This window comes from Triticum dicoccoides, chromosome 4B, assembly GCF_002162155.2.
Source record: "Triticum dicoccoides isolate Atlit2015 ecotype Zavitan chromosome 4B, WEW_v2.0, whole genome shotgun sequence".
Taxonomy (NCBI): Eukaryota; Viridiplantae; Streptophyta; class Magnoliopsida; order Poales; family Poaceae; genus Triticum; species Triticum dicoccoides.
In genome coordinates this window covers 27,057,400-27,077,407 of record NC_041387.1, presented here as the reverse complement: position 1 = coordinate 27,077,407, position 20,008 = coordinate 27,057,400, and the positions used below count along the sequence as shown (strand labels likewise).

General features: G+C 47.0%; 2 protein-coding genes and 1 pseudogene across 4 annotated transcripts; all 3 read left to right on the top strand.

Annotated features, from left to right (window-relative positions):
- Positions 1 to 4,551: 4,551 nt before the first annotated feature.
- Positions 4,552 to 6,938, top strand: LOC119294753. 2 transcript variants are annotated; one of them, XM_037573011.1, is made up of 3 exons: positions 4,552 to 4,861; positions 5,994 to 6,135; positions 6,622 to 6,938. In XM_037573011.1, the coding sequence occupies exons 1-3, from the start codon at positions 4,608 to 4,610 to the stop codon at positions 6,700 to 6,702; spliced, it is 477 nt and encodes a 158-aa protein (XP_037428908.1). In that variant the 5' UTR covers positions 4,552 to 4,607; the 3' UTR covers positions 6,703 to 6,938. The 2 variants fall into 2 exon arrangements, with proteins under 2 accessions (XP_037428908.1, XP_037428907.1); XM_037573010.1 differs by having other exon boundaries at positions 4,557 to 4,918.
- A 423-nt stretch (positions 6,939 to 7,361) lies between these two features.
- On the top strand, positions 7,362 to 10,804 carry LOC119294751 (annotated as a pseudogene).
- Positions 10,805 to 14,918: 4,114 nt separating this feature from the next.
- LOC119294750 lies at positions 14,919 to 15,837 on the top strand. 2 transcript variants are annotated; one of them, XM_037573008.1, is made up of 2 exons: positions 14,919 to 15,076; positions 15,148 to 15,837. In XM_037573008.1, exon 2 carries the CDS (start codon positions 15,229 to 15,231, stop codon positions 15,397 to 15,399), a length of 171 nt encoding a protein of 56 aa, XP_037428905.1. In that variant the 5' UTR covers positions 14,919 to 15,076; positions 15,148 to 15,228; the 3' UTR covers positions 15,400 to 15,837. The 2 variants fall into 2 exon arrangements, with proteins under 2 accessions (XP_037428905.1, XP_037428906.1); XM_037573009.1 differs by having other exon boundaries at positions 14,927 to 15,065.
- The last annotated feature ends 4,171 nt before the right edge of the window (positions 15,838 to 20,008 follow it).

The window sequence follows — 20,008 nt, the reverse complement described above, 5'->3', positions numbered from 1 at the left end:
CTTTCTTACGGGATGCCTGCTCGGAAGAAATCGACGATGTCCCAGGTACACATTCTTCTTACAACTATTCAAATATATACTGTCGGTATCATCCAAACAGTGCGTGCATCCGCTGTATCCCTTGTTTGTCTGTCCTAAAAGGTTACTGAGAGCAGGCCAATCATTGATGGTCATGAACAGCAACGCCTTTAGGTCAAATTCTTCCCCCATGTGCTCATCCCACACACGTACACCTGTTCCATTCCACAGTTGTAAGAGTTCTTCAACTAATGGCCTTAGATACACATCAATGTCGTTGTCGGGTTGCTTAGGGCCTTGGATGAGCACTGGCATCATAATGAACTTCCGCTTCATGCACAACCAAGGAGGAAGGTTATACAAACATAGAGTCACAGGCCAGGTGCTATGGTTGCTGCTCTGCTCCCCAAAAGGATTAATGCCATCTGCGCTTAGACCAAACTATACGCTCCTTGCGTCATCTGCAAACTCCTTCCCGTACTTTCTTTCGATTTTTCTCCACTGCGACCCGTCAGCTGGTACTCTCAACTTTCCGTCTTTCTTACGGTCTTCTCTGTGCCATCGCATCGCCTTGGCATGCTTTTTGTTTTGGAACAAACGTTTCAACTGTGGTATCATAGGAGAATACCACATCACCTTGGCAGAAATCTTCTTCCTGGGGCGCTCGCCCTCGACATCACCATGCTCATCGCGGCTGATTTTATAGCGCAATGCACCACATACCAGGCAAGCGTTCAAATCCTCGTACTCACAGCGGTAGAGGATGCAATCATTAGGGCATGCATGTATCTTCTGCACCTCTAACCCTAGAGAGCAGACAGCCTTCTTTGCTTCGTACGTACTCTCGGGCAATTCGTTGTCCTTTGGAAGCATATCCTTTATCATTACCAGCAACTTTCCAAATCCCTTGTCAGATACACCATTCTCTGCCTTCCATTGCAGCAATTCCAGTGTGGTGCCCAGCTTTTTCTTGTCACCTACGCAATTCGGGTACAATAATTTTTTGTGATCCTCTAACATGCGCTGCAACTTCTTCTTCTCCAAATCACTTGCGCAGTTTCTCTTTGCATCGGCAATGGCCTGACCTAGATCATCAACGGGCTCATCTGATGCCTCTTCTTCAGCTTCTTCCCGCATTGCCGGCTCAGCTTCTTCCCGCATTACCGGCTCAGCTTCTTCCCCCATTGTTGTATCATCGTATTCAGGGAACCCATGGCTAGGATAGCTGTCGTCGTCCTCTTCTTCTTCATTGTCTTCCATCATAACCCCTCTTTCTCCATGCTTGGTCCAAACATTATAGTGGGGCATGAAACCGGACTCAAACAGGTGGACATGAATGGTTCTTGACGTAGAGTAATTGCGACCATTCTTACAGCCAGCACATGGACAAGGCATAAAACCATCCGCCCGCTTGTTTGCCTTAGCCGCAAGCAGAAAAGTATGCACGCCCTCAACGAACTAGGGAGAGCATCGGTCATCGTACATACATTGCCGGCTCATCTTCATTACACAACACCGAATAGACCAAATTAATACAAGTTCATACAACACTTAAATGCAACAAATAAATAACTCTCTAGTTAAAGCATTTAAATGCAACAACAAATGCGATCAAGATCGCAACTAAGGTAACAATTGATCCAACAGCATAATGATACCAAGCCTCACTATCGATGGCATATTTTCTAATCTTTCTAATCTTCAAGCGCATTTTCTCCATCTTGATCTTGTGATCATCGACGACATCGGCAACATACAACTCCAATTCCATCTTCTCCCCCTCAATTCTTTTCAATTTTTCTTTCAAGTACTCGTTTTCTCTTTCAACTAAATTTAACCTCTCGACAATAGGGTCGGTTGGAATTTTCGGTTCACATACCTCCTAGATAAAAATATCTATGTCAACTTGATGGGCATAATTTGTCATAAACACGAAATGCAACAAATAGTTCTAAAAGAGAATATACCACATCCGAATCATAACAAGGACGAGGGCCGACGGGGACGGATATCAAAACCATGGCACTATGTATAACAAACAACGTACGGGTAAGATAATTATTATACGAGTAACTATATATCCAAATCACACAAACATCAATTTTTTATATAAAATTTCATGAACAAGAGGCTCATCACAAGGTGGTGCCGGCGACAGGACGGTGCGGGCGATCGACGGTGGTTACGACGGAGCTTTAGAAGGCACTAAGTAAACCACACCTACATATGCAAACTAAGTGTTATTTTAACCTCAAATTGCATATAAATCAAATACTAGCACATATATATATTTCCTCCCAAATTAGTAAACTCACAAATTAATAACTATATAAAGCATTGCAAGAGCTAATCTAGCAATGAGAGATGAAAGAACAAAGTTGCTAACCTTTGTGATCATTTGAAGGGATGGGGGCCTTCAAATCTTGACAAATTTTGGGCAAAATGTGTGATGAGTTTGAGAGGAAGAGGGGAAGAACAGAGAGGAGAGGGGAAAGGGGAAGAACAGAGCGAGCTCGGGTGGACGAAGGGTTTATGTAGGACGACCTTTAGTACTGGTTCGTGCCAAGAACCGGTACTAAAGGTGCTGGAGGGGGCCCAGACTGACAACATCCTGCCACCACTCTCATTAGTACCGGTTCGTGGCACGAACCGGTGCTAAAGGTTAGCCACGAACCGGTACTAATGAGAGCGGCCCGGCTAGCCGTTGAAACCGGCACTAATGTATACATTTGTGCCGGCTCAAATACAAACCGGCACTAATGTGCTTCACGTTTGACCCTTTTTCTACTAGTGTTTCCGAGCTGGATTGAGGATTGAGGATCCTGCTGCGGGACACGGAGATATTTTAATTATCAGCCCAGTCCGATCCTATCTATGCACAGTTGCACCATCTATTATACTACAAAACAATCATGGTTAGGGTGGAATTGTAAATGAACTTCATTTTCTTTTTGAGATAGTGTAAAGAATTTCCTCCTCATCTTGTATTGATTCGTGTGTTTTGCTTTAGATATAAAGCTGGTCAAAAGCCTATTTTGTTACGGTTTAGATAGAACTTAGACAGAATGGCGCTGCAATCACACGGCTAGCGCAAAGACACGCATATTATTCACACCCAACTCGATTGCAGATCCTATTTGACGCATTTTTTTTTGTGTCAAATAGGTGCACAGACGAGCGGTCTGGGTGAGTAGGCCCAGGTAGCCAGCGTAGTGTAAGGATTTTGGTTTTTGCTGTACAGTTCTCGTCTATTTTTCTGCAACCTTCTAGAAGGTTTTCGAACCAATTTCCTTTCTTCTGTTGTTTTATTTACTGGTTTTTGGGCTTTCATTTTTCTTTTCAAAAAATAAAAAAAATCTATTTAAAAATGTTCGCCTTTTCCTAAAATGTTTGGAAATTTCAAAGATTCTTCTCACTTTTCCAAAAAGCACTTGCAATTTCAAAATTGACCTTTTTTCAAAAAATTATCCAGAACTTCAATAACCTTTCAAAAAGTGTTTAGAATTTCAAAAATTTTGTTCTAAAATAAATTGCTATGTTTAAAGTTGTTTGAAAGAATCCAAAAAATGTTCAAATCAAAAAAATGTTTCAGTTTACGTAATGTGTTCAAAGTTTTAGAAAACGCTCCTGTTTACAAAAAAAATCACGAAATTTTTAAAAAGCGTAAGTACAATGTTCTGAGTTGCTGCATGAATACACGTCGTGACAATGTTTCGAGTCGCTACAGAAAACCAAGTCGATACAAGGAAACCGCATCGCTACGGTGTTTCGAGTCGCTATTGTGTGCTCGCCGCAGTGCCCGCCAATGGGGCAACCCATTTGGGCTCCCGCGTGTGCAACACGAGCTCTATTTTGACACAAAAAAGGTCAAATAGGAGCCCCCCAACCCGCCCTACACCGAATTTATTTCATGTACATCCCTCCTCCGTCGCATGTTTGACAGTTGGGGTTAGGGATTTGGACAAGAGCGGTGATTCTAGCTTTGACACAAGGGAAGAGAGACTTTCCTTGGTGGAAGAAGCGAATTTGAAACCATGGGACCAAATAAGACACAAAATAACAATTATTGCCTCCGTTCTTAAATATAAGTCTTTTTTTAGAGATTTCAATAAGAAACTACATGCGGAGCAAAATGAGTGAATCTACATTCTAGAATATGTCTATATACATCCGTATGTAATTTGTATTGAAATCTCTAAAAAGACTTATATCTAAGAACGGAGGGAGTACAAGTAAAAATCAGAATTTTTCAAATGAGGCATGACCTATCACAAACAAAACAAGGGCAAAAAAAAAAGAAACAGGACCCCCTGTATTTTCTACGAGGTTCGGACCGGGCTTGAAATGGGGTTGTACTAACGGCAAGAGGACTTGTCAGTTTCTCTGCAGCAGGCCAACAACTTCTACGGGCCAAAATGGTGAAATTTCAGTGGGCTAGGCCGTGTTTCTACAACTTGTAAGTATTGATCTGTGAAGGGCCCATCGAAAAACAAATTTTTTTATTGCGGAGGAGAAAAACCACTGAGCCGATAGCCGGAGAAGAGAAGAAGCAGGACGCAGGCGCACCGTACGTGAGCGGAAGCCAAGAAATGGGCGCGCTCTGCCTGCTCCCGTCCACGCCGCGGTCCTGCTCGGGCCGCGGCCTGGCCTCCTCGCCGCGCCCGCCCAGACCCGCGGCCGCGCTTCACCTGCCCCCCTCCGCTTCCCCCTCGCAGCGGCCCCAGCTCGCCGCGGCCGGGGGGCGGCGGTTCGCCGGCGTGTCGCGTGCCCGCGGGGAGAAGGGGGGCAAGAACGGCGGGGCGGAGTTCTTCCGGGAGGACGGCGTGGTGGACGACATGGACGGGTACCTCAACTACCTCTCCCTCGAGTATGACTCCGTCTGGGACACCAAGCCTGCTTGGTATGCCTTCAGATAGCCTCCTTCCTCCTTTCTTTCCGTTTAGAAACTGAAATTTATGAAGGCCGTGGCGCAAAAGTTCGATTTGTTGCTACCTGTATTTATTCAGGCGAACACCTCTAGTTTCTTGTTAGTATTGTTATTTTGTATTGTGATCAGATTAGAGCACGGCAGTACTGTTGCAAAGCTTAGATGGTCACCAGAATCTGGAACGAACTACGCTCTAACCTTTAATGATCTGATGACTACTGTCAAAATTGTATCTGTCTGTTCGCTGTAAACAAGTTATGGCTTCTCTCGAGTGATGTGTGCCCATTTAGGCCGAGTTTGCGGTGTCTGAACTGTATTAAACCTGACTGCACTGAACTTATTCAGTAAGATGATGTGCAGAAGTAGTGCAAGAACAGGAGTCATGCTTGTCAAATCAAATTAGAATCTAACGAACTCCTACAATACCAAATGAAAAACACCACTTACCACAAGAGTCGATAGATCTCTTTTGTATTTTACTCATTGCAAACCATCAAATGCGGTTTAACCAAATCGGGGTTTTCACGGTTCACCACAATGCCTAATGTAGCCTTAAAATATCTATGGTTGATGCTACCGATTCAGCCTCACTTCTCTTACTACCTGGTAAACAAGTAACTTGTTTTCAAGTTTCAGCATATAAAGGATGTAACATGTAGTGCTTGCTGCAGTTTGTCAGCATTTTTACTTCTTTTTTCCGGCCTGTAACATTTTTTTGCAATAAATAAGGCTGTGTGCATCACCCGATGCAGAGGCCCGGGATGATCGCTCCTTTCCGATTTTTTTCTTCTAAAAGTTAATGCTATGTGGCAATGGAGCTAGGCGATATATACTAGTATAATTTATTTTTGAGGAATTATATAAGATAGTTAAGAAGGCAGATATTACTTGAGTATATTTTAACCAGTTCTTGTTTTGTTGTCCTTTTTGAACATTTATGGTCTCAACCTCTGTGACCAGTGACTACAACCATATCTTTTTACTGGTTTTGTATGCTTCGGTCTTCTCATTTTGACCAATATTGACCTCTGAATTTTGTCTGTTGTAGGTGTCAGCCTTGGACAATATTACTGACAGGAACCGTTGCAGTTGCGTGTAGTTGGGTGCTCATCCACTCTGCTGTTATTACCGGAGGAGTTTCTTTTGTAATATGTGCATGGTGGTACATATTTCTTTACTCCTATCCTAAGGTTTCTGCACCATTTTTCTAACCCTTTCTTTATGTTATTTCTTTTTATTGAAATTATTGTCCCGCACTCTTAAATTTACTTTGTTTCACAATTATGGAAATTTTACAGACTGCTAATTCTGGAAGATAGTAATAACCTATTAACATGATTCTTACATATAAACTAATGTTGCTATGAGTTATAAGTTATAACTGATAATGTGCTAGATACCCCTGACTGTTTTGCCGCATAAACTATGTTATTACTATTAAACAACACAAAAACAAAGAGATTTACAAATAACAACACAAAAGAAAACTTACAAACTACAATATACCAGCAAATTGATTGTGGTAAGTGCTAACATCAGACATTTTCTTCTTTCAAGTAGAATTCTTTGATCGGAAGGTATTCTGAACATCAGTCCACAGTATTACTATTTTTTACTGCACAGTTACAAATTTCATGCGCAGAACTAAGTTAGAACTAACCATGTGTCTTTGTCAGGCATACACCGATATGATATCTGAGAGGAGGAAAAAGGTGGCCAGCGGTGCTGAAGATACCTACGGGATGGAGAAAATGTAACCTTGTTTGTAGTATTGTTTCCGGGGATAGATAGAAAATGGTTCTGCAGTTTGCACTACTGATCTGTAGAATTTATTCCTCACAAAATCGCTACATCGAAATACGGAATCATGCTTCTCGGCTGCTTCCTCATTTTTCCCTTCTTCATTGGAGTGTGCCTCACTGCCTTGGAAAAAGATCAGCATTGTGCATGTGCTCACTTCTTTTTGATATATAGGTGAATGTGTGAGAGTGGATTTCGTGCTCCCAAATGCGATTTCACTCATTAGTTTATATTTTTTTTTAAAAAAATTACATTTTAAAGTTCACAAGTCTAGTTACTGTCTTCGATGTGCAAACTTGGTTGAGATGCCGCTCATATCTTCCTCCACTGCCCGCCTCATAAGTTTGGCGCCGACTCGCATTCTCGGTTCCCTCTTTACACTTGGTGTGAGACTCTCCCTCCGTTGGTCTCCATATGGCCCTTTCAATCTTATGGAAAATTTGGGATTCAAAACGTCAAGCTTTTTCGGCGCCAACTTCTCGTCGTGCTGTAGCACACCTCATGTAATTCTCTCCAACTAGTTTGGCTCCTTGAGTGATGCATTGAGGTGGGGATGAATGCGCCAACTTCTATGGTTCATTTTTTTACAAGGGGGTTCTATGGTTCATTCAAGCTTTAGGGTTCACCGTTTAATTTGGGCCACCTGTAGTAGTTCGGTATGCTTATCCGGCCCAGATAGCTCTAGAAGCAGCCCAGTTTTGTGCCAGTGGGCTCGCCATTAACAACCGAAACGGTTTCCTTCCTAGTTCGAGCCATGGGAGGAGAATGAGAGCGGCGGTTCGCACGAATCGGCCGCGGCGGCCACCGCCGGCGGCGACGGCGAAGCTGGCTTCCAGTTCCAGGCCGAAGCTGGAGAAGGCGCAGGTCCCTCTAACCCTCCCGCTGAAATCCTTCAAGCTCCGTCTGGCCAACGGCCCGCCGCTCGCGCCCACGCCCAAGGCATTCAAGTCCTACGCCGAGACCTGCGCCACCCTCCTCCGCCTCTGCCGCGCCGCCGCCACCGCCACCAGCCATGCCGCGCATGCCTCCTCCTCGTCCTCCTCCGACCGCCTGCCGCTCGCCCTCTCGCTGCACGCGCACGCCGTGCGCTCCGGCGTCGCCGCCGACCGCTCCGTGGCCTCGCACCTCCTCACCACCTACGCCGCCTTTGCTCGCGCCGCGGAGCGCGACCGTGCCTTCGGCGACTGCGTTGCCGCGGACGCCGCCTCCTCCTTCACGTACGACTTCATGGTGTCCGAGCACGTCAAGGCCGGGGACATCGCCTCCGCTCGCAGGCTGTTCGACGGAATGCCCGAGAGGACCGTCGTGTCGTACACTACCATGGTGGATGCGTTGATGAAGCGCGGGCGTGTGGCAGAGGCTGTCGAGCTTTATGAGCAGTGCCCGTCCGGCTCCGTGGCCTTCTTCACGGCAACGGTTTCTGGCTTTGTGCGCAATGAGCTCCACCACAATGCTCTTGGCATCTTCCGTAAAATGCTAAGCTGCAGCGTGAGGCCTAATGGTATCACCTTTCTGTGCATGATCAAGGCATGCGTTGGTGCAGGTGAATTTGGTCTAGCCTTGTCCATCGTGGGGCTGGCGATTAAATCAAACTTCTTTGAGAGCAGCATCGAGGTACAAAATTCTTTGATCACGCTGTATCTAAGAATGGGAGATGCAGCTGCAGCCCGTAAGGTGTTTGATGAGATGGATGTGAAGGATGTGGTCTCGTGGACTGCATTGCTTGATGTGTACTCTGAGTCGGGTGATCTTGATGGAGCTCGGCGGGTTCTTGATGCAATGCCTGAGAGGAATGAGGTCTCCTGGGGTACTTTGATTGCTAGGCATGAGCAGAGAGGCAATGCGGCAGAAGCGGTGAAGCTTTATAGTCAAATGCTGGCTGATGGTTGTAGGCCAAACATTTCATGCTTCTCTAGTGTGCTCAGTGCCTGTGCTAGCCTTGAGGACTTGCGAGGAGGAGCGAGGATCCATGCCCGTAGCCTAAAGATGGGCTCTAGCACCAATGTCTTCGTATCCAGCTCTCTGATTGACATGTACTGCAAATGCAAGAAATGTAGAGATGCGCAAACGATTTTTGACACCCTCCCACAAAAGAACACAGTGTGCTGGAACTCTCTCGTCTCAGGTTATAGCTACAACGGGAAAATGGTAGAAGCTATGTATCTCTTCAAGAAGATGCCTGCAAGGAATTTAGCTTCATGGAATACAATTATCTCTGGTTACGCGCAAAATCGACAATTTGTTGATGCGCTAAAATCTTTCAATGCCATGTTGGCTTCGGGGCAGGTTCCAGGGGAAATTACATTCTCGAGTGTTCTTCTTGCTTGTGCAAACTTGTGCTCGTTAGTGACGGGTAAGATGGCTCATGCTAAGACTATCAAGCTAGGAATCGAGGAAAGCATTTTTATCGGCACTGCACTTAGTGACATGTATGCCAAGTCAGGGGATTTACAGAGCTCCAAGAGGATGTTTTATCTAATGCCTGAAAGAAATGATGTCACTTGGACTGCCATGATTCAAGGACTTGCTGAAAATGGTTTTGCGGAGGAATCTATTCTTTTATTTGAGGATATGGTGGCAACTGGAATGACACCAAATGAGCACACATTTTTAGCTCTTCTATTTGCTTGTTCCCACAGTGGTTTGGTGGAGCAAGCCATACATTATTTTGACAAAATGCAGGCATGGGGTATTTCACCTACAGAGAAGCACTATACATGTATGGTTGATGTCCTAGCTCGAGCTGGTCGTTTGATAGAGGCAGAAGCTCTTCTGATGAAAACCCCAAGTAAATCAGAAGCAAATTCCTGGGCTGCCCTTCTGAGTGCTTGCAACACCTACAAGAATGAGGAGATTGGCGAGAGGGCTGCAAAGAGACTTCATGAGTTGGAGAAGGATAATACAGCAGGCTATGTGCTACTCTCAAACATGTATGCATCATGTGGAAGGTGGAAAGATGCTGCCAGGATAAGGGTACTGATGAAAGGGACCGCACTCAAGAAAGATGGAGGGTGTAGCTGGGTTCAAGTAAGAGGTCAATATCACGCCTTCTTTTCTTGGGAAGCAAAGCATCCACTGTCAATGGAAATCGATGAGATCTTGGATTTACTAATGTGGGAATCGTCTCTTTGACTTTGTTTCGTCAGTAGATTACCAGTGACAAAAGAACTTCTACTACCTTTTATTTATTCAGATTCATACAGATAGGTAGCAAGATGGAACTATTTCTGGAGAATGATCTTCAGGAAATTGACTTTGAGTCCCCTTGTGTTGGTACTGAACTATGAAGAAGGATATCCGCCCAGACATCGAGCTGCAAATTCCATAGCAGCTTCGTGGCTGCGTTCACCAAGGAGAATGACGGGCTATATTTATTGCGAAATGGCTGAGTATACTTGGAAAATCTGGTGTATTTAGTTGGCCAATGATTTTGAGTAGTATTATCATCATGGTATGCTTCACCCTGCTCCTGGAACATTGAACATTATCTCCTTGTATGCTATTGATAACCTGGAGTGTGGACTTTCCTGCTGTGGTTCATATGATTTGACGTGAATCGGCTTCAGATGAACAGCAGAGAAAACGGGACTCAGCATTCTCAGTGTCGTGTTTGCTTGCTAGCACATCTTTTCTGGGCTCCACTCCTACGCATTGATTTGTCTGACCAGTTGGCATGGTTTGGAGGATGTAAATATACTACAGAAGATGCGTCATGTGACAAGCCTGCCCTAGTGTGTTGGAAATTTGGGCTTGCTGTTGGAATGGGTAAACCCTGTCAGCATTTTTTCAGAGGAGGAAAAGCTGCATCAAGTCGAGAAAGATCTCCGCTCTTGAAAAATCATAGATCTCGCAAGTCAGGTGTGATCATAATGCTTCTTCTCCATTCCGTAATCTGCTCATTAACTGACTTATCCACATTTGGCTTACCGAATTACTGTCCGTACTTCGTTTTGACTTTTGAGTGCGAACTGTTAGGTTGGTGAGGTTAGCCCATAGGCTTCCAAACTACTAGGTGTCACAATTTTGCTGAAGATCAAATATCGGATGTGACATGATTCTTATTGCGCACCATTGGTGCTTGTGTTTCTTGCCTCTACTTCTGGTTTCGCTGTTTTTCAGATGTCAAAACAGCTACTGTCATGCGCTTTTGTCAGTTGAGTTGATACCAGTTAGTAGTGTGCTTCACCCTAAGTTTATCTGGTTAACCTGTGGATCGTGCTTTTTGAAAGAAAATTGCATATTCGAGGACGAGGTCCTCGCTCTGTAAAGCAAGAGAAGGAAAAGAAAGGACTCATTATACTTTGAGATTCAGACTGCCCACGTGGTATGGTATCGGTTGGACGTGGTGCCGTAGAACAATGTCCCGTCGTATGCACTTTTTCGTTGTTATAAAAGTAGGAGTATATACTTTTGGTAGTGGCTCTGGCTTTTTGCTAAAAATAGGAACATCTGGTTATTTTTCATGATATGAGCTTATTTTTTGTAAGGAAAGAAAATGCCAGGAGCTTTACTTTCCACTAAAAAGTGCTTTGGCAGTTTCCAAAAGAAATAGGCGGGTGGTTGCAGAAGACAGAAAATTCTTCCACGAAAAATAATACTAATATGTATCTATCTCTCACTTCTGAAATACACCATCTGTTGAACTGCCAAAACGTTTCATATTTAGAAACAGAGATAATACGTCATTTGATACTTTGGTTTTTTTACGACTGTGTGTTTTACAAATGAATTTCACTACATTGAACATTAGTTTTTTTTAGCACGGCGATCAATTTATTTTTTTGATATAAATTATTATGTTGTTGCGAGAATGGTCATTTCTCTTTAACGAGCATGACAAAAATCTAGCAGAATTTGCCATGCACGCTAATTATTTTTACCATAACATTTGATTTGTCATGGTTAAAAGAAAAAAATCTGACGTCGCCCCTCAAACTTGGTAGACATCACGGGTCAACGGGCATGGATCGTGCTTTTTGAAATAAAATTATACTCCCTCCGTCCGAAAATACTTGTCCTAGAAATGAATAAAATTGATGTATCTACAACTAGAATAATTCTAGATATAACTAAAATAAGTCTAGATACAACCATTCCTAGAACGTGGTGCCACAGAATAATGCTCTGGTCGTATGCCCTTTTCGTTATACTATAAGATTACTTTTGGTAGTGGCTCTGTCTTTTCACTAGAAATAGGAACATCTAATTATTTTCCGTGGTATGCGCAAGGGAAAAGGAATGTCAGGGGCTATACTTTCCACTCAAAAGCACTTTGGCAGTCTCCCGGAGAATAACCCGTAGGCGGTGGTTCCAGAAAACAGGAAACAAATACTCCATCCGCACTTTGGCACAAATTTTAGCAAGTTTCATTCTTCCATGGAAAACAACATGTAGTATTATGTAGGGAAACCCCTCGCTTCTGAAAATAAGTACTAGTACATGATTTGACAGCGTGATTTACTAAGTCAGCGACATTTATTTTGGGACGGAGAGAGAGAGTATGATTGAAGTTTCATTCTTCCATGCAAAACGACATGTATGGGGTGTTTGGTCGGAAGAGACTAGACTTTTTTGGTGGGCTAGGGACTAAGAAAAAAGATCCTTCAATAGAGTTTTTTTCTAGTCCCTGTAAAAAAAGTCCTTCCTGTTTGGTTACATAAGGACTAAAAAAGACTTTTTCTAGTCTAGACCCTGTAACCAAACACCTTCTATGTATCTCTCATTTTTGAAATTAGTGCATGATTTTTTTAAGAAAAATGGAGGAGGACCCCTGGCCTCTGCATGTGGACGATGCATGCGGCCACTTTATTAATTATTCATAAAGACCTTACAAAGTCATACAACAGTAAGACTAAAGTCACCGTCTAGGCAACATCTGTAGCTACTCCTATCCAGTTAATGAAAGGATGCTGATAGTCTGGGCCTAATACCAAACAAACCTTACAGCCAAACCTAAACATCTAAAACCTGAGGTCCAAACCAGGACGCCTGCCGGGTATGGGGCACCTACCAGTCCGGCGAATTCCTCAACCAGGACGCCTGTCGGGTATGAGGCCGCCGCAGCCACCTGCCATCAATCCATCTTCAGAGCTGTACTGTTGCATCTACCGTGCCAGGTCTCTCTGCCATCGACGCCACAAGGACGCCAGACAACGTCTTCCTCCTGCGCGAGTCCATTCTCGCACATCGAATGCCGAATTTACACTGCATCACGCCCTCGAGATCCGTCGCCATCAATGTGTAGGATGAAGCACCGCTCCACCAAAGAAGTCGTCCGCTGGTCCCGCGAGATCGAGTGCATCTCCAAGAATGCCGCCTCCAAGGGGGTAACGACACATGATTGCCGCCAACATCCGATCAGCTGATCTAGGGTTTCCCCCGGAGTTATTGAGTGGAGCTGGGAGCTTCACCTCGATGATGCCTTCATGAAGGAAACCATGATAAGGACATCGTCATCACCGGCTTCGGCCATCGACCGGAGACCAAGTTTTCACCCGGATCCATCCCAAGTAATCCACCCTACAACCCGTGCATCGTCTCGACCGCCTTCAAAGCCCCAGATCTAGCTGCCTAGATCCGGCGACCAACCGCAACAGCAGTGCCACCGTAGGAGCCCTGGCGCACCGGCCACTGCCTGAGTGTGCCACCACTGGAGCCTAGGAGGAGGGCTCCAACCCCGCCTCGTCAAGCCGCGAGAGCCGCCGAGATGGATCCTGCGTGCTCGTCACCGTCTCTGATCCGAACCAATCCGTAGATCGGATCGCCGTCACAGATCTGCCTTGGACAGGGACTGCACCACGCCATGCCGCCACGGGAAGTCCTAGCTTCACCGGCCGCCAGGGCCGCCGCCCCGGGATCTAGACAGAACATTGCAGCTGCCACCGGCCATGTTCTGCCACCGCCGACCGGCCAAGCCGCCGGCCACTGCGACCTCCGCCGACATGACCATGCAATCCCACTGACCCCACTCCATGCACAACCAACCGGCCTACCAACTCCGACGAAGAAGAAGGCCACCACCACCAAGCCTAGGGCTGGCGCCCCAGACATCCTCGTGTTGTAGATCAAGTTCAGAAGCAGCGCACCGCTGACGGCGATTGAGATCGGTAGCATAACGAATTAGCCCGACCGAGTCAAGGCCAGACCCGCCGTTGCTGGTGCCGTCCTCCACCGCCGCCGCCGCACCACATCCATGTCGCCCCCGATATGCGCCACCGCCGCCGATCTGGCCGGAAAGGAGCGCCGCCTCCCAACCAGATTGAGATCCGAGGAGAAAACCGTCACCGTCGCCACGCCACAAGGGCTTTGCCCTATGACGCCCCGGGCGACGACGGCGGAGATGAGGCGCGGCTGTAGGAGGAGGGCGGGGGCTCCCCGGTGCGGGGCGGCGCCGCCGCACGGGGGAGTTGCTACAAATTAGTGCATGACTTGGCGGTGTGATTTTTCAAGACTGTTTTCTACGAATGGATTTCGCCACAAATTGACCGCCAGACATTGTGGCATGGCAAATCAAACTTCTTTTACGGTATAAACTATGTCGTCACGAGGAAGGCGATTTTCTTTAGCAAGCTTGGTAAAAAATCGTTCTGCCATGGAAAACGTAATTTGCCATAGAAAAACGTTCTGCCATGGTTAGAAATCTGATGTTACCGCTACAGACTTGGTAGTAGTCCTGGCCATCTTAGGTCCGGCCCTGTTGGCCCACCCAGGCCCGGCCCTAAAATCTAGGGCCTAGGCCCGATGGGCTTGTCCATGGGCCGGGCTTGGGCCTGACTTTTGAGCCCACCAATAGGGCCTGGACGGGCTTGGGCTTGGCATATTGACATTTTAAGGAAGAGGCCCGGCCCACAGCCCTAAGCCCTAAGGGCTTTTTACCAGATGGGCCGGGCTTGGGCTTGAAAAGTAGGCCCAATGATAGGGCCTGTGAGGGGCTGGGCCTCAGTTTTCTGCCGTGGGCTTTTTCAGGCCCGGCGCGGCCCATGACCAGATATACTTGGTAGACATCACGGGGTCTACGGGAAAGTGTGCAGATCCTTCGATTCCAGCTGACAGGACCGCGGGAATTGGCCGGACGGTGGCGAAGCTGACAAGTGACATGGAAGGGGATCCCTCGGCCGCGTCCCTGTGTGTACGCGTAGGCTCGACCTACCTTTAATTATAACCTTCCGTGTCGGCCATCCGAAGATTCAGCGGGGACACCTCGGCAGCTGCCGCGCAGGTTCACACGGACGGGCTCGCCTTTCTTTCCTTCCCCCGACGAGCGATCGGCGTCGGCGAGAGCGAAATCCCCGCACCAAAGAATACGCGTCGCCGTCAAGCCGTAGGTCACAGGTTTGCATCTTCTCGCCCCTTCCGGAGCCCCCACTCGGCCACTCACTGACACCTTTACTCCGCCTTTTCAGCCACCGGTCTGGTCGGTCTCGCCGGGGCGGCGTCGGTTGGGACCGGAGGGAGGTACGCGAGGGGCGGACGGTGGAGGAGCGATGGAGCCCCTGGAGGCGGCGATAGCGATCGTGTTCAACGCGCTGCTGCTGGTGTTCATGGTGAAGCTCTTCTTCGCCATGTTCCAGATGAAGCTCGTCGTCATCCTCTTCTACCTCGTCGTCCTCCTCTTCGCCCTCGCCTTCTCCGGCCGGGGCCCCGCCGGCTTCTAGGTTAGGTCCTTCGTTTTTTTCCCCCTTGCTTCGGTTGGCTCCGGATCCATCCTTGGAGCTGTAACAGCGGTGCTAGACCATACCTACCTCGGTGCATGTCTGGTTGGTTGGTTTAACAAACTGGGGAAATTTAGTCTACAGTATCATGGTGACTCCGAGCTGCAAATTGTGTGAACTCGGCGAATTAAGAGGTAGTACAGCTTTATATGAGCCCTAGTTGAGATTATGTGGACTTAGTCGGCGCTTTCTTCGATTGTTCTGTACAATCTTACTTGTGGATTCGTGATGTAGCCTCTGCTAGGCGTGCTCTTCTTCTTGAAAATCCTGAGGCAGAGTGTTCTTTTCTTTCTCCTAGTTCGTGATCGACAAGCATTAATTTAGTGTTCATTCATTCCCAAGGGAAAGAAATTTATAAACTGGGATGACAGTTTTGTTTCTTGTCTGAAGAAGAAAACTGTCAATCATGATTTTGGGATTAAATTGTGAAATTGTTTGTTTGTTTCTTCAATTCAAAGCAACCATATTCACCACAAGCCCCCTAATAATGCTGCTAACAATAACTTCTGGGACTGGCTTTATTGAGCTGTTAAAAGATGGTTTTGCAACGGTATGAAAGCAAACTGAGGCTGGTTGTAATGGGAGTATCATCGCTAGTATCATGCATGGCAACTAGATAACTTTGATGAGGTGGCATAGAATTAAATGAAGTAATAGAGCGTTGAGTATCATAATAAATGCTACACTAGTATGTGTCATGCATGGCAATAAATAAAGTCATATATGATACTATCATAGACTAGTATCATATGCATGATACTAATTTGTGATACTATCCATTACAACCAGACTGACACACCAGGCTAGTAACTTCGTCCACCTCGTCATGTGGCTTCAATAATTGAAGAAGCTTCTCGGAATGCAAAATAATTAGATAATCTATTCGCCACACGGCCACCGAGTTGTTCAAGACTTTCCAATAGAAAAAGGAAAAGGAGAGAACACGTTATCACCTCGGCTATCATCCATCACTTCACTTGTAACGACGCGAATCAGCGGAATCATGTCCATACAAATTTCTCTTTCGGTCTTGCATACTTTTTGGATTCTTGTAGGAGTATATAAGCATTCTTAAAATTTCTCGCGTTTGGAATTTTATGCGCATATCTTGTTCCCAGGTTTTTTGTCATAACAAAATACCGTCATCTCATTATGTTTTGATAAACAGCCAACTTAATGCAGGTAACATTTGAAAAGTAATGGTCAGTGGAGTCCATGAACAAAAGGCCAAGTAAAATGTATAGAATTGCGATAATCATCCTCTGAGCCCAGGCTCATCTGCACCCGCCCTAACGAAAAATATCAAAACAAATACTAGAATTTTTTTTAAAAAAATTCATTTTTTTCATAGTAGATAATTTGATGCGTGAGGTCCGCTCCAATTTTCAAATCATTTGGACATCTGATCCGATTTTTCTTTTTCGCCGAGAGCTGCTCAGATGTCCAAATGATTTCAAATTTGGAGCGAACCTCACACATCAAATTTTCTACCATGATTTTTTTTTGAATTTTTTATGATTTTTTTGACCGGGTGCATATGAGTCTGGGCACCGAATCGCTGCATTCATAGAATTAACTCTCTTTAAGAAAAAATGATCAATGAAATCGGATGGTTAAGGTTTGTTCCAACATGTTAAAAGTACATCCACGCTACCAATTGCTATGAGATTTAACATTAGAATGTGACAAACACTAACAAGAACAACTCTAATGCGTTAAAATAGTATCAATCTAAGGATGAGAATGTGCCCTAATGGTAGAAGCGAGATTGCTCGTTCATACTCAACAGTCCTTGGCACTGGACGTTCCAAAAAGGGTACTATTGGATTGGGGGAATTAGAGAATAGGGAACGGGTACTATTGGATTGGGGGAATTAGAGAATAGGGAACGGGTACTATTGCATTGGGGGAATTAGAGAATAGACAGAGGTCTGTTGGCATTTCAGCCCTTCTTCTCCTTTCAGGGTCTATTCGAATGAGAATCCAGTACATCTTGGTCATGAATATCAGAATAGGACGAACGAGCCGGCCTCCACGGATATCTTTGCTTCAGAACAGAACCTTGTAATCAAACAGATTGTCCCAAAGGCCCTTAGGATTAACTCGGTGTGACATATTAAGTCGAAACAAGTGTATTTTGTCATATAATGAATTTAGATTGCTTTAGAATTGGTTAGATTCAAAGAGATGCCACTTAATCATTAACAAGTGCCAACATGTTTTCTGTTTGGATATAGGCATGTCAAAACTTATATTTGTGTGTTTCCTCGGTTAGGTTATCAGATTCTTTTTTAGTATTGATGCTTTTAACATTTCAAACAACACGATACGAAATGCTCAGCCTAGAGCTTACTGATTGTTGTGATCCTAGAATTAATATTGTGCTCCCATTATCTTGATTTTTTCTTCTTTGAAAAGGTGGCATCGTTGACTGGGGCTTTGCATCCCATTATTTAGATTAGGGAATATTAGGCGAAGATGGCATACGAGATTATGCAAACACAAACCTGAGAGTACAAATGACAAATCATCCACAAATAGAAAAACTCTAATAGAACTCCTTAAAAGGACTAACGTTTGCCACACGAAGAAAAAGTACTGTTCATTTGCTGGAGAATACGAATTCTATATCGTCATTCGTAAACGGAAGGTCTGTCTCGCCAAGGTGCTAGGCGGGCTTGGAGTCACGGATGGGAGGGCCCTTAGGGCATGTCCAGCGCTACATGCTGGACGGGTGCCCCAGCTACCACATCGGTGTAGTCAGTTCAACTCATGCAAAAGGTGCTGCTTGCAGAGGCGGACGTGCTCTTGCAGAGGAGCCCGGTTCCTCACTGACAAAAGTGGTGACCGAGCCAAGTTTTGCTCTCCATGATAGTGTGCTTTTTTTTGCTGGGAGGGATCAATGGAAGAAAAAAGAACTAGTGATGACGGACTAGAAAAGGGACCACTGCCACCATTGAGGGATTGTTGGTTCGGACAGTAGCTTCAAATAAAAATATTGTGTGAAATGCATGGGGCAGCACCATGGTGATGCCATCATTGTACATGCCCGTATAGGCTATAAAAAGGCATCTTCTGGCATGACAACTGGCAAGGTCAGGGTGCTTCGCCACCACTACACCCGACTCTTTGGCATTGGAACCCGGAAATATATGGCAATGCATTGCATAGACTCATTCGGTGACAAGATTAAACATACCTAAGGGCATCTCCAGCCGTTGGCCCCCCAGGGGGCGTCAAAAAACGCCGCCTGGGGGTGAGCCGGCGCAAAAAATGGCCCTGGGGGCGAGTCGGCCCCCAACCGTCGGTCCCCAGGGCCGTCCCTAGGCGTGTATTAAAAAAAAGACGGGACGTTTGGCGAAGTTTGATAAAAACTAGTTAAATTTCGGCCAAACATGGCAAATTTCGTCTAAACATGGCAAATTTCGGCGAAATTCGCCATTTTCATGACATTAACCTAATCTAAAAAAGAAAGGTGCTGAAGTCGTCGCCGCCATCGTCGTCGTCGTTGGCCTTCTCCTCCTTGACGCGGGCGCCCCTGCTGGACCCGGCGTCGCCATGGCGGACTGGCGGCGGCGCGTCGTCGTCGTCGTCGTCGCTGTCGTGTAGGACGACGACCCCGTCTTCATCGCGGCCGCGTCGGCGCTCTTTGAAGCGGCGCAGGGCGACGCGCTGGCGCTCCTTCACCTTCTCCCGGCGCGCCTTCTCCATCGCAATGGAGTCCTGGCGCGCCCATTCTAGGGCCGCGTCGTCGTCGTCGAACTCCGCCTTCACCGGCGCAAGCCCCGGCTCTGTCTTCACCGGCGCCAACCCCGGCTCCGTCTTTGGCTTGACGAAGCGCGGAGGAGCCGACGAGGACGAGGCGCGCCGGCCGCCCTCGTTGATGACGATGCCGGCGCTGCGAGTGCGCCGGCCGAGCGGCGATTCCGCCGCGGGCTCGGCCTTGACGCCGAGCAGGGCCGGAGTGCCGGAGGAGTGCGAGGAGGATCGGGAGGAAGAAGAGGAGGAGGAGGAGCCGAACCTCCTTGGCGCCCATGGCCCGACGCGTCGGTGCTGCGCCGGGGGGTACGCCAACGGCGGGTCGTTGCCGCCCTTGAGGTACGTGAGCATGCCCTCGAGTGTGCGGCCGGGGACGCCCCACCAGAGGTGGCACCCCTCGCTGTTCTGCCGGCCGCCGACCACCGGCGCGCCGTTGGTGGACGCCAATCGCTGCTGCTGGCGGCGCTCGAAATACGCCGCGCAGGCCGCGTGGTTGTCGGCGGCGTACTGGGGGAGGGAGAGTTGGGCATCAGTGAGGGACGCGTGCACGATCTCGACCTCCTCGGCGAAGTACTTCGGCTTCACCACGGCGTCGGGCAACGGGGGAATGGGTACTCCCCCGGCGCTGAGCCTCCACCCCGATGGCCCGGCGCGCATGTCCGGCGGCGCCGGGATGTTCGCCTAGAACAGGAGCCAGGACTCCAGTTCGCGGAGCGAACGGCGGCCGAAGCCGTTGGCCGCCGCCTCGTCTCCGGGGAAACGTTCTGCCATGGCAACGGCGGGGCGGGGCGGG

What these genes read in the sequence shown, in the direction of transcription:
- LOC119294753 (XM_037573010.1), top strand. Translation starts at nt 4,608, where the DNA reads ATGGGCGCGCTCTGCCTGCTCCCGTCCACGCCGCGGTCCTGCTCGGGC. An exon ending in TGGGACACCAAGCCTGCTTG is followed by an intron (nt 4,919 to 5,993) that starts GTATGCCTTCAG and finishes TGTCTGTTGTAG; the next exon opens with GTGTCAGCCTTGGACAATAT. An exon ending in TTCTTTACTCCTATCCTAAG is followed by an intron (nt 6,136 to 6,621) that starts GTTTCTGCACCA and finishes TGTCTTTGTCAG; the next exon opens with GCATACACCGATATGATATC.
- LOC119294750 (XM_037573008.1), top strand. Translation starts at nt 15,229, where the DNA reads ATGGAGCCCCTGGAGGCGGCGATAGCGATCGTGTTCAACGCGCTGCTG.